The 14091-nt window shown below is 50.4% G+C and overlaps 1 protein-coding gene across 11 annotated transcripts in view; it reads right to left on the reverse strand.

The window, feature by feature from the left end:
• KCNMA1 (potassium calcium-activated channel subfamily M alpha 1) overlaps positions 1 to 13744 on the reverse strand; it is a 745622-nt gene extending 731878 nt beyond the window's left edge. For 3 of the 11 annotated variants that reach the window (XM_068547957.1, XM_068547956.1, XM_068547954.1), the window contains exon 1: positions 13057 to 13706. In XM_068547957.1, coding sequence (XP_068404058.1) covers positions 13057 to 13428 — 372 coding nt within the window. In that variant the 5' untranslated portion in view covers positions 13429 to 13706. Of the gene's footprint in view, positions 1 to 11569; positions 12385 to 13056 lie in introns of those variants that run through there. The other 8 variants (XM_068547961.1, XM_068547960.1, XM_068547958.1 and 5 more) reach the window with 5 other exon arrangements.
• Positions 13745 to 14091: the final 347 nt, after the last annotated feature.

Here is a 14091-nt window from a genome sequence, read left to right on the forward strand (position 1 = left end):
CTGCAACTAAAGATCCCGCACGCAGCAAAGAAGATACTGCGTGCCGCATCTAAGACCCGGCGCAGCCAAGTAAATAAATACTTTTTAAAAATAAAATAAAATAAAACAGGTGGTAGACAGGCTGTACTAGCAATTACAGCTCTCTTTTTTATATAAATTTATTTATTTTACTTATTTTGGGCTGCGTTGGGTCTTCGCTGCTGCACGCGGGCTTTCTCTAGTTGCGGTGAGTGGGGGCTACTCTTCGTTGCGGCGCGCGGGCTTCTCATTGCAGTGGCTTCTCTTGTTGTGGAACACGGGCTCTAGGGCGCGTGGGCTTCAGTAGTTGTGGTGCGCGGACTCAGTACTTGTGGTTTGTGGGCTCCAGAGCGCGGGCTTAGTTGCTCCGCGGCATGTGGGATCTTCCCGGACCAGGGCTCGAACCTGTGTCCCCTGCATTGACAGGCGGATTCTTAACCACTGCACCACCAGGGAAGCCCTACTGGTCTCTGTTTTAAGCGAATTCTTTCAGAGGTCAGGAAGCAAAGAGAAGCAGGGATGAAAAGTCACTGGTGGGGCAGGGAGGAAAGAACGGAAGCGCTCACTTGCTGGCTTCTCTTTTCACCATTAAGATTGCTGTCAAGCCTTGCCTAGCATTTAAACAGCATCATCCCTGGAGATAGCTGTTTCAGTTTCATTACAGTCTGTGTTCATAGAGTACAAATAGAAATCTTCGTGATTTTATTAGTTTCCATGCAACTCAGGAGAGATTTGCATGATGACATTTCAGCTCCTGACTTAAAGAAGGGACCAATTAAGAATAGAGTGCTTGCATTGCCTGTCGCTGGAAAATGAAAAGCTTCCCAGAGTTTTCAAAAATCTCTGTCTTATCTGGTTCATGGCCATAAATCAACTGTTCGGTCCTGCAGATACAAAAACTACGGTCTTAAATTTTTAGTTCATTTTGTAAGGAATACTTGCAGGATGTCTGCACCCTCCAATAAGAATTAAACTACAATACAGAAAATCTAAGGAAGTGTTTTTTGTCTGGGCCTCGTCAAGTCCGACCATCATCACCAATTTGCTCAGTAACACCCAAAAACTACCTGGCACTCTGTGGATCTGTGAAGTGTTAATGTAATGTAGCTGTGACAAGTTGAAATTTAATACATGGCCCCAGTAGCATAATCTGATTAATGTTATATAACCTAAGAGACTATTCAGCAGGTCTGATGTGCTAGCTGCTTACGATTTGCGGGAGAGAGAGGTATTTCAGAAGTTACTGACCCCATCAGATACCCTCTCCTTTACCACAGAAACTGTGGTCATCTTATTGCTGATTTTGGCAGCTGGAGTGCTTCATGGAACAGGGCTGTGATGAACATTCTCGCTCTGGGGTTGCCTTTTGGGGCGAGTTAAGGAAAAGCACGAAAGTAAGTGGATTTGCATGACCTCCTCTTTAATCAGATGTTTCTTTTTATTCCCAATCTCAACAAAGCCAACCTATCATAGTGTACTGTTTATAGTCTAGTCTATAATCCAAGACCTTTTCAACCTTTCCCCCACACCAGAAATTAAAATTAAAACCTCAATAGTGGTGCGGCCATGTCATTAGAAGTAATAGCACAGGGACTTCCCTGGTGGCGCAGTGGTTAAGAATGCGCCTGCCAATGCAGGGGACACAGGTTCGAGCCCTGGTCCGGGAAGATCCCACATGCTGCGGAGCAAATAAGCCCGTGCACCACAACTACTGAGCCTACTCTCTAGAGCCCGTGAGCCACAACTACTGAACCCACGTGCCACAACTACTGAAGCCCGCATGCCTAGAGCCCATGCTCCACAACAAGCGAAGCTACCGCAACGAGAAGCCCGCACACCGCAACGAAGAGTAGCCCCCGCTCACTGCAACTACAGAAAGCCCGCGCACAGCAACGAAGACCAAACACAGCCAAATAAATAAATAAATAAATAAATAAATAAATAAATAAATGTATTTAAAAAAAAAAAAAAAAGTAGTAGCACAGTCACAGAAAACTATTTGAGTTGTTTTTTTTTTAATGACAAGTTTGACTGTATCTCCAATGGGGTCCGTGTCCCCAGACTGTAATTCTTAAATATGCCACCTCATTGAAGTCAATATGGAAGTTCTGGGGACATGTCAATCAAATTTCACTCTTGGGATTCATAGAGGCACCAGAACTACTCCCTGGGCCCACTGCCTTGAGTAAGTTAGTCTTGGGTTCTTTATCAGGTAAAAATGATAGCTTTGAACTCTGACTGAAGAAAGGGCTGTATATTGAAATCACTGAATCAGAGAGCATGTTACATATGAGAAAACTGGAGCCCAGAGACAATCACTTGCCTAAGATACCGTAACTACTCATATGTCAAAATCAAAAATCCAGTGGTCCTTTAACTTCACACACCATCAAACCAGACTTGATGGGCAGAAACGTTGTTCAGTCTGTTCTTCTTCTCTCACTGTGGGTACCATCTAAATCAAACAAGGCCAGCTGGGGGGCACTTCTCCTGGGACTGCCATTTACCAATCCTCAGAGGAAAGAAATCAGCTGCCCCACCAACAAACACAAGCACCATGGTGAAGAATGTGTCTGAAGATAATGATAGTCATCTCCAAGAAGTGGGGTTTAGAGGGATTTTTTTTCCTTTTTTAAAAAATTTTAATTGTGGTAAAATAGACATACCATAAAACTTACCATCTTAACCATTTTAAGTGTACATTTCAGTAGTATTAAGTGTATTCATATTATTGCGCAGAACCTTCTCGTCTTGGAAAACTGAAATTCTATATCCATTAAACAACAACCCCCCGTCTCCCCCAGCCCCTGGTAACCACCATTCTACTTCTGTGTCTGTGCAACTAGGTGCCTCATATAAGTATTGTAGGATCACACAGTATTTGTCCTTTTGTGACTGGTTTATTTCACCTAGCATAATGTCCTCGAGGGGCATCCGTGTTGTAGCACACATCGGAATTTCCTTCCTTTTTCCAAATGAATAATATTCCACTGCAGGTAAATACCACATTTGTTTATCCATCTATCCATCGATGGACATTTGGGTTGCTTCCACCTTTTGGCTATTACGAATAATGCTGCTATGAACAGGGATGTGCAAGTATCTTCTTTTGGATATGTACCCAGCCGTGGAATTGCTGGGTCATATGGTAGTTCTATTTTCAATTTTTTTGAGAAACCACCATACTGTTTCCCACAGTAGCTGCATCATGGTGCATTCCCACACACAGTGCACCAGGGTTCCAATTCCTCCACATCCTCATCAACACTTGCTGTTTTCTGGGTTTTGATGTAGTAGCCATCCTGGTGGGTGTGAGGTGTCCTTTTTTTTCTTTAAACACCTCTCTGTCTTGCCTACATTTTCTACAGTGAATATATATACACTTAGGATTAAGGACAAAAGTGTAAAACGCAAATTGAAAAAGAAATCTTACGGGGAAAATAGGGTTGCACATGAACGTAAGAAATGGATTTCTTTTTTAAGACAGGCGAATTATTGACTTCTCTTATGGGTTCAGCTGGAGACACCATTCCTATACTCTTCAAGAGTCTTACCACCTGGTCAGCTGTGGCTGCCACAATCTATGAGGGAAACGGCCGTAAATTATGGGTAGCTAAAGCAATTCCTCTAAGCACTAGGAGGAAAGTGCTCCCAGATGCACAAAGAAGAAAAACAATGTATTAAGCGGTGGCCAGCTAATGTTGGTCGTGAAAATCCCCAGCCCTCGGATAAACCCTCTCATCTTCCAGATCTTTCCTCCGAGCCTTAAGGGCCCTTGTCTCAGTTCTCCATTCGCTAATCATTGTGCATCTACTTTTTCCCCTTCCAGAGCCACAGAAAGTCTACTTTCCAAAGTCACGTAAAGGGAAAACAAACTCATGCAGCAATTTCTCCCAAAGAGAAGAATTCTGCTCCTGCATAAACAGGTATACGAAGAGGAAGAGCCCCCAGAAACCTTATAACCCCTGGTGTCTGGGCCACAGGGCCACACAGGCCCCACGCTAGCAGTTCATTAGAGGGAACTCACTTGAAAAGCTAAACTCTTCCAAAAGGGAAAGCACTCTTTCCACTGGTCTTTATATAATGCTGCACACCTTAAGCATGAGGTCACTTGTCATGATTTATTCATTAAGACAAAGGGAAAGGGACTAAAAACAAAATCCATCCAATTATGTATTTATCCAACCTCCAGCTCCCAGACGAGAAATTCTACTTTTCTTTGTGTGAACATCTCCCTCTCCCCGCTGCCCTCCCTCACCCTCCCCTCTTGTATTTTCTCTTTCTTTTCTGGTTTCTTTCTGCTCAGCAAAATAGGAGAAATGGCAGCAGTAGTGTATAGAAGCCCAGAGGAGAAGAGATAAGATGAGCAGTTGGAGAGGAATAATCTTCAACTCTCGGAGCAGCTGTATTTAAATGATCCAAAAAGAAGCTCAAGATCACTGTCTGTTCTCTCTCCTTTGGGAAGAGCCAACACCTAGAAAGCAGAGTCCAATGCGGGCTTCTTAACAAAGGATCTGCACTCTACATCTGGATCCCTGGTATTGCCCCCAAATCACATCTGCTCTCGGCCAAGCCCAGCACTAAACTCTGAAAGAAGCTGAACTTTGGAATCACTGGGCACATTCCAGTGACAAAGAGGCGACCCAATGGCTCAGGGATGGCCAAATCCTCACCCACAGCTTCTGACAAGACCTGACAAATTGCACAGGACAAACGACCAGAACCAACAGCCAGGATGGGCTGCTGTGTAAACCCTGGGGAAGAGGGCACGGGGAAACCTCACCGCCTCTGGAGAAGAAGGACATCGGGCAGTCACGAGAGAAAAAGAAGGTGGTTTGCACGGTAGCAACAAAAGTTAAGGGCATTCTACATCTCAAGAACATTGCTGACACTTAAACCCCACCCAGCTCTGGGCCTTCTTGGGCCGGATTTAGAATTTGAAATCTATCACCTACCAAGACATGTTCTGTGTGTCCTAGACACAGCCAAGAAGCAAAGAGGGTATAGTGCAAGGAGAAAGACCTTTCCATTCATGCTTAGGTGGGTTTGTGCCCCATGGAATGGTGGCCTCAGAAGGCCATGAACACCCCTGTCCCTTCTGGAGATGGGGCCGAGGGCTTCCAGCACTGGCGCTGGGGAGGAGGTAGGACTCCGACCCCAAAGCACCTTTCTGCCCCTATGACGTCACAATTCCACGTGCTTCTCATCTCGCGAGATCAAGCCTCTATTTGTTGTCCGCTAACCTGCAAACTTCAGTCCCTCTGCTCCTGGACTTGGCAGGAATCACCAGGAAAGAAAGGAAATCAAGGAAAGGATGAAGAACAGAAGGAAGGAACACAGGCGTTCCTGTTAATTACCTTCGAAATACCCAGCGTCAACTGGATCTGGCCCCCGGGAAAACCTGGTAGGGAGGCCAATGAAACAGCATAAAGAATACCAAGTAAATGAGATGTTTTAAATAATTTCGCTTTTGGCCATGTAAAGAAGCATTAGTCATACAGGTAATGAGATCTTATGGGGAGATGATTCGGAGGCCCGGCTTGACAACGTGAAGTATATCCCTTCCGGACCTGGAGGGCCAATTACACTTCCAAATTGGCAATTAGACATAATGCCCCAAATAATGCCAAAAACAAAGCAAATTCCATCTTCGAGCAGCCATTCTTTTGAAGCTGTCCTTCTGCCCCCCGCCTGACTCATCCACCTCATGAACAAGTGCTCATCGTGAACAAATTCTTGTTACCCACTGGTCAGGGGAGACCGGGGTGGCATAAATAATTAAAATCCAGAAATGACTCAAGCCCATCCCTTTCACCCAGAGTTTCTCCACAGCGTCTAACAAATCACCCCAAAGAGCAGCAAAATGTATTTGCACCTACAACATTCCCACGGAGCCTCCCACAGACCACTGTGGAAGGGCCCTCCCAACACATATCTGTGCTTGTATTTGTATGACTCAGTTACTGCCCTCAGGGGGTTTGAGGCAACTTGGAGACCAGACATGTGCATACCCCATGAGAAGATAACTGAATTTTTCCGTCCCTTCCATCAAACAAACTGGGTCTTATTTTTAATCCCTAGCACCTAGCTTGGAACAGAGGATGCACTCCCTATGTAATAAAAGCCAAAACAACAACACTAATAACCACAAGATTTATTGGAGGACCTACTGTGTGCCGGGCATCATGCTAAGGCCTTCATTTAAGCTGACGATGCTCATGATAAATGTTTATTCCAGGTTCTCCCCTTTGACGATGGAACAACCCAAAAAGCACATCTCCAGGAAAAAGCCCCTGACAGTATGAGCTGTGAAAACCCTGATGGTATGTTGAGAAAAGGAGCTACTTCCAGCTTCATCTGCTGGAATTCTCGAGAAGTACCACGGGAGGGTGGCACAGCACAGTGCCGCACGTCTCTCCCCACTCCGTGATCGGGTCTTGAGCCCAATCCTTTCACACCGCACCCTCCGTTTGGCAAAGCCCACCGAGGACCCTATGGAAAATCAGGCTGGCAGTTTTACTGCCTGCTGACTTCAAACAGTCCGGAGGGAGCGGCCAACAGCTGGCTTCCCGGAGCATCGCCACAGTGCAGCCCTGGCTCCACCACGAGCCTCTAATTCTGCAAGAAGGTGGTTTGGCTGAGTTGCCATCCGGGACTGCGGAAAGTCCCCTTGCAGCGTGACCCTCTGGCGCGAGGGAGAGCCCACAGGCTGATGGGCGACGCACGGACCACACCCCCATAGGTCTGCAGGATGCTGCTCTGGTCACCACAACCCAACCCCAAACCAACAGCGCTGTGGGTTCCTAGGCAGCAGACACCCGCACAATCAGCTTCAGCAGGGAGCACCCAGACTGAACTGCAGCAGCGCGGAGAGGCCTGAGCCGAGTTTTCTCCACCTGGCTGTCCTGGCACAGGGAACCTTCCTCTTCTCATCCCTCCCCACTGCTGAAGAGCTGAGAATTTCCATATTTAAAAATAGCCCTGTCTTCAGAGAGGGACTGCCTGGAGACCGAGGCAGGGACCAGATCCTTGCTTCTCAAAGCACGGTCTGCTCAGCATCGGCATCACCTGTGTCTTGTCAGAAATGCAGAGTCTCAGGCCCCACCCTGGACCTTCTGAATCAGAATCTGCATTTTAATGGCTCTCCAGGTGATTCGTGTACATGTAAAGGTGCGAGAGGCCCCAGGAGTAGACGGACTAGATGCTCTCTGGCCTTGGGAGGGAGAGATCTAATACCCCAACTGAACATCCCTTGAGCCTTCTCCCCGGAGTGCTGGGACACCCCTGCCTCTCAGGCTGGGGCCCCCGAGCTTCCTTCTCCATGTGCCCAGGGCCAGGGTTCCACCCACTCAGAAGCATCTCAAAAAAGGGCACTCTCTCGATCTGCTCCCTGCTGTGTACAGAAAGGCTGTGTGATTTCAGAGGTCCTGCGGGACGCTGACCTTGCCTGACCCCCCAGCAGGTCTCATGGAGACCAGTGCTCCCCGCAGGGCTCCAGGAGCTGCGGCGTCACGGCACCAACACAGCCCTTCTCACCGGAACCACAGAGGCGTCCTTGCAGGGGCTCCACAGCTCTGAAGTCCCAGGAAGGTGGAGCTGGCTGCTGTGATTCGCAGGCTAGCACGGCCACGGCCACTGTGAGCTGGGACACCGCTGCTGCCCACATTGGGAAGGAGGCCCTGGCATTGGAATCCAATGCCAACCTGACTGCCTCAGCACCAGGCTCCTCTTGCCCTGGTCAGAAAGAGATACCCAAAGCAAGTACTCTCTGTACCAGGCACACAGTGAATGTCCCCATCCAGGGAAGAAGATAATGGTGAGCCTTGCCCTTGGAATCCTTTCTCCCCCAGGCCAAACACAAGGACAGCTCTTGCTTTCCTCTTGATGCATGTTTGGACAAGGCCCCTGGGCACCCGGAAATAGGGCCAGCGCATAGCTTGCGGTCACCAGTGTCCTCCTAGGAAATGCTATAAAGTGGGGTCCCTGAGAGTACCTACCCCAAAGGGCTGAGCTCTACTAGGACCCCCGTTTACAGATGAGGAGACTGAGGCACAAAGCGGTGAAGTCCTTGCCCAAGGTCCCAGGCTGACTTTTGGGTGCTACACGGCGAGCGTGACATCTAGGCCCTGCTGCTCAAAGTGAGCACGGCCAAGAGCAGTTTAACCAATTCCTCTCCCTTGGGACTTCTCCCAGCGCATGAACTGCAAGGGCAAGCGCTCCACAGAACACACTTGGGGAAATACTACTCTGGAGGCCATCAGGGTAAAGCTGGTCTGAGTAGAGAGCACCCTGGCGGGGAAACTGTTACATCGTCAGGGCAACAGGTCTGTGGGCTCTGGACTGGGGAGAACAGGGGTGGAATTCATCCTTTCTCAAGGGACATTAGACAGCCACACCTGCCCACCAAACCTTCCACTTCTGCTAGGTCTGCAGCTCCTGCAGCCCCACGATGACAATGCTCACCCACTGACTTGCCCGCCATCAAAGCACTAGCCATCCTGCCAAGCCCTCAGCCATGGAGCCTTCCCAGGCTGCCCTTCCCCGACCTGCCAGCCTTGCAACAGCCAAGAGCTATGAGCCCAAATCTCAATCTGACCCTAACTGGTTGTTTGACCCAAGGACAATTGACTCCAGGGTCTAGAGGTCCCTTTTGGTTCAAAAGTTCTATTTGTCGTAGTCTGTGTCCTTCCAGGGCCAGAAGTTCAAGGAATCAAGGAGAAAATTTAAAACCTGCCACTTTGCGGAGCTATGATAGCTCCCATTTACAGGCCTGCTAAGTGCCAGGCATTTCCTGGGTGCTGTATACCCAACATTGTCACTCCTTATAAGAATACTACAGGGATGGGATAGGGAGGGTGGGAGGGAGAGAGACGCAAGAGGGAAGAGATATGGGGACATATGTATATGTATAACTGATTCACTTTGTTATAAAGCAGAAACTAACACACCATTGTAAAGCAATTATACTCCAATAAAGATGTTAAAAAAATAAAAATAAAAAGAATTCTACAAAGTAAGCATCATTACGCTCTTCTTACATGTGAAGAAACCATGCTTAACAGGGCTGCCAGCCACAGACGCCCAGCTAACAAGTGTGGAATCCATGATTTGCACTCGGGTCTGTCTGACTGCAGCATCTCTACGGAAGTGTGCATCTCCACAGGGAGAGCCAGGAACAAGAAGCAAAAGTTCTCAGGACAAGGGAAGGTCACCTGGAACTCCCCTGTGCCTGGGACCTGAGCACTTCTCCAAGGCCCCCCTAAGTGATCCGAAGGAGCATCTGAAGGTCGTCCGATGCAGACTATCTCCAGGATGAGATGAGGCACCAGGGCCAATCTGGAATCAAGAATTCTGAGGCACTGAAGTTCCAGCCCTGATTGGATGATGCGTCAGGCCAGACCCTGGGTAATTACCAAGCCGTAATGGGATCTGATGTTTATATTAGTCACGAGTCTAATAGAGAAAACGTGTTGTTTTCTCAGACACAGCCATGGAGACAAACCTCCGTAATTCATTATATGCAGACCAACCTTAATCAAGCCCAAACTTCTACAGGGAGGACAGCTCCAGCTGAGACCAGGATGAGTCTATGACCCACAGCAAACCACAGCTCCATAGGAAGCTGGCCTCAGTTTCCCCAGGCTTTTAAAGAAAAGCAGACTGTGGGCTGGAGGAAGAGCAGAACATGGGAATAAAGACACAGAAGCACTCCGAGGCTGGAGAGTTACAGAACATGTTCTGAGCTAGAAACTTTACCCATAGGTCACCAACTCCTTCTACTGTCTTCCACTGAGTCCCAGAGCAGGAAGGGACATTAGCACTCACAGAATTCAATCCCACATTTTACACACCAGGAAAGAGACCAGAGAGGTTAAACTACTTCTTCAAGGTCACAACCTTATTCAGGCTGCCAGAGCTGCTCCTTGTTCACCACAGTCTACGACTGGCTTAGACCCTGAAACGTCACGGCCAAGTAAAGAGAGGGCTCTAATGAAACCCAACAGAGAAAGAAACAATGATGTGAAAAAGTACAGCAAAGAATATAGTACTGGAATGACTGTGCCCAAATTCTCAACTGGGGGAAAATGAGATTCTCTTTCTTCTTTATTTCCTAAAGAAATCCACATAACTATTCTTTTCAGAATAGTAAAGTCATTCACGATTGGAGATTCGGAGGCCAGAGGAACTAAGGATGAGATGCCTCATGGTGTACATCCAGTTTCAGGTTCCTTTGATCAAAAAGGATGGTACAGTCCCAGAGGCCAAATGCTTGTGATTCTGGAGCTCCTGCTGAAACTTATACCCCTAGAATTTCAGATGCTAAAAAGACCAGCCTTCCTCTGGACCCTAGCTCCGGGTCAAACCATCTTGGGGCTGAACCAGGATCAGGGTGAACATATCTGAGGCCTGGTAGAATACTAAGGAAAAGCAGCCTTAGTTTGCTTGAGAAACCCAACACTAAAATAATTATTCCAAACTGAAGCCAAATGCATTCTTCTGACCAGCGTCCTGATGACTACCAAATACTTGGAAAGCAAAAAGAATGAAGGACAAAAAAAAAAAAAAAAAGAATGATTGCAGTAAAAATACAGACCTCAAGAGTAGAAAGAAAAGCTTATAAAAGGCCTAAGTAACTACTACTGGGCAAAATGAGATGGCTACACACACTGTTTAACTGAGCAAATCAAGGGGCAAGTATTACGAGATTCTGGGCATGTTTTAAAGGGGACTCTAATGGTACCAAAAGTGACGTGATCTCATTCTATACCGGCCTCACATCTTCCCAACCAACTGCAAGCATCTCTCGTCCCAGATGATTCTTTGTAGAAAGTTCCAGTTTAGTCAACTCAGCATGTCTTGGAGCTACAAAATATAGCCTAATATATAGGGATTGATTTTTTTCTAATGATCATTGCCAAAAACGTATTTTCTTGAGAAAACTTACAGAGGTTATGCTTGGTCATCATTTAAGAGACTCTTTATGTGAATGATCCAATCAGCATTTCATCAGAAGCACTGCAATAGCACTGATGTACCCCCTAGAGTAAAAAGACTTTAGAAGCTGTGTTTAAAACCCCAGGATCACAAAAGCACTGAAACTTATTTTGACTCACTGAAAAAAAAGTTTTCATTATGATCAAGCCTACCCAGTTCCTGAAGGATAAGGAGGTCATTAAAAAGTTCCCCAAAATCACTCAGTCTAGAAAACGTTTGAGATGCATGCGACTACAAGTTCTCTTTCCTCTAAGGGTAGCACGGAATCTCAGTAAAGGAAATACACTCGCAGAGTAAAGACTGGTGGGGAGGCAGAGGAGAGGGAATGTGTGAATAAGAAGACTATATGAATAAGCACTGGTCAGGAGGGCTAGGCAAGGGGCTGGGTCTAGGGGGTCTCAGGGTTAGGATTTTGCTTAACCTAATGGCTTCTCTGGAATGTGGGTGGTTTTCCACCCTGACAAGTAAGGAGAAACTGCTATGGCCAAGAAGGTAACTCCAGAGAAAACTGACTGACTAACATCTGGAGGTCTCCGGAGAAGTAGGAGGAGGAGGAAGCAAATGATGGCTTTTATTTTTCTCCCTTATTTCCAACACACCAGTATTTTCCAAAACACAAATGTGCTACCACAAAACACAGCTGAGCTCCAGCACCCAACACAATGTATAATTAATGATCAGGAGAAAGAGAGAGAGAAAGCTTCCCTTCACCCTTGTGTGTCACCCATAGCCCCCATCTTACCTACTCCCTCCCCGTAGCAATTGAGGAGGCTGCTACAAGTTGCTGTGCCCCGTGGAAGTTTGAGGTGTCCTCGGATTAACTTTATTAGAAAAGGTGTGAGCATTCCCACCGAGATGTGCCACGGCCTTGCACTGTTCCCTATCCCCCTCTGAGCTTCCCTCCCTCTGAAAATGCTGGCGCTGGTTAGTCCCCTAGGTTAAAAATCAGTCAAACAGAAAACAGCTTGGTCACTCTTTTTTCCAGTTCTTTCTTTTTTATCCTGCAGTTCTCTATGAAAAACTGCCCGCCACCTCACACCTTCAGCCAGTGGGGTGAGGGGCGGGGGGTGGAAGAAGACATCTCTAGGGCCACGACGGCGACAGACCAGGCAGTCAGCCTAGCAACCAAACATAAGGTGTAGTGAGCCTCGGTGCTGGTGGGCGTCTCTGCGCCAGGAATAGCTTAAGCCGACATCCAGCCACCTCAAAAGCGTCGGGGACGAGGCTCGCGTGAAAACCTCGGCCTCGGCGGGCTCTCGGGCGGACCTCCCGCTCTAGCTCCACGCTGCCGGGGGCACTTCCGGGGACCTGAAGGCGGTGGCAGGGGGGCGAGAATACAGATGCCGAAGAACTTGCGGTGGGGGTGGGAATCTGTTCCAAGAGTCGGAGAAGGAGGGGACATCAGTTTTGCGACCTCGCCACATTCCTAAAGTGGCAGCATCCGCGGGTTGCCTCCAAAACTGGGATGCATCTCCCCAACTTTCTCTCGCCCCTCCAGGTCCCCCGCCCGTCCTCTGGTCATGTTCCTCCCCTGGGATTCCCTAGTCCAAAAGATGTCCTCCCTTTCCCAAAGGATTTTCCTGCCCTTCTGATTTTACGAACTCATCTCCCCAACAGGTTTCTAAAGTGCGGACTGACGTGCTCCCCCTCGCCCACCACAAGGAGCCGAGCCCGGGCAGGTGAGCCCCGCGGAACGCGCACCGAGCGGCCCCCAGCTTGCTCGGTGCCCGCCGGGTCGGCTCTCCCTACCTCCCACCCCGGCCCCAGCAGCAGCCACAAACAACCCTACAATAAACAAGGGGACGGGATTGGGCGTCCGCGTCCCGGAGCGCACCGGTTGGGGGCAACTCCTCACCCCTGGCGCGCCGCCCGAAGCCCCAATAGGCGGGCGCCAGGAGAGCGGAGGGAAAGGGAAGGCGGCGAGGGGAAGGCAGGCAGGGATGGAGGGAGGCACGGCGCTGTGAGAAGCGAGGAGGTGGGCTGCAGGGGACGCCGAGAAGCGGCGGGGCTGGCGCAGGGGGGAGGCGCCGGGGCGCGCGTTACCTTAGTCTTGCCCCCGCAGTGGCAGCAAACGGTCCACAGGTACTTGAGCGTCCGCCAGAGCAAGATGATGAAGAGGCCCCCGAAGAAAGTCACCATGGAGGAGGCCAGGAAAGCCCACCACATGCGCTGGCCCCGGCTGTCGCACGGCACCTCCATGGTCACCGGGATGATGAGCGCATCCATCTTGGGCTCGTGGACCGAGGACGAGGAGGAAGAGGAGGAGGAGGAAGAAGAGGAGGAGGAAGAGGAGGAGGAGGAGGACGCGTCTAGGCTGAGATGGTTCGCGTGGATATTGCTACTCATTCTAAGAGCGCTGCCTCCGCCGCCACCGCCGCCGCCGCTGCTGCCGCCGCTGCCGCCACCATTTGCCATAGCTAGCAACGGGCAGCCGGCGCAGGGGCTCGGGGGAGCTCCTCCCGCCGCCAGCGCCACCCCGAACACCCATCAACAGCCATATTGCTGCTATTGCTGCCGCCGCCGCCGCCGCGGAGCGCGGGGAGGGGGCGGGGAGGCGCCTGGGCTCGGGGAGCTGTGCGCGACCTGGCGGGGTGCGCGGAGATATATACAGCGGGCCGCCGCCGCCGCCCGCCCTCCCCCCGGCCGCCGGCCCGCCCGCCCAGGGGGGAGGGGGACGGAGCGCGCGGGCAGCTCCCCTCCCCGGCCCGAGCCCCGCTAGCCCCGGGCTGCGCGGGCCCAGAGCGCCGAGAACGAGGGGGCGCCGCGGGCCGCCCCCTGGCCCGCCCCGGCTCTGCGCGCCGGCCCGGTTGCCCGCCGCGCCGCGCCGCGCCGCGCCGCGCCGCCCGCCCGCGGTGCGCCACGCGTTTGCGCCGCGCGCTTCGGCCCGGGACCCCTCCCCGCACGCAGCCCGCGCCGCTAGCCCGCCGCTCTGGGCTTATTAGGCGGCGACTCGTTAATAATGTCTCATCAGCCCACTGCCGGGCGCCCCCACGCCAGCCCTCCTCTCTCGGCTGCGCTCGGCTCCCGCTCGCCGCCCCGGTGTGCGCCGGGCCGCTGCAGGTTCACCGCGCCCGGCCC

This window comes from Eschrichtius robustus, chromosome 7 (genome assembly GCF_028021215.1).
Source record: "Eschrichtius robustus isolate mEscRob2 chromosome 7, mEscRob2.pri, whole genome shotgun sequence".
In the NCBI taxonomy this organism is placed as follows: Eukaryota; Metazoa; Chordata; class Mammalia; order Artiodactyla; family Eschrichtiidae; genus Eschrichtius; species Eschrichtius robustus.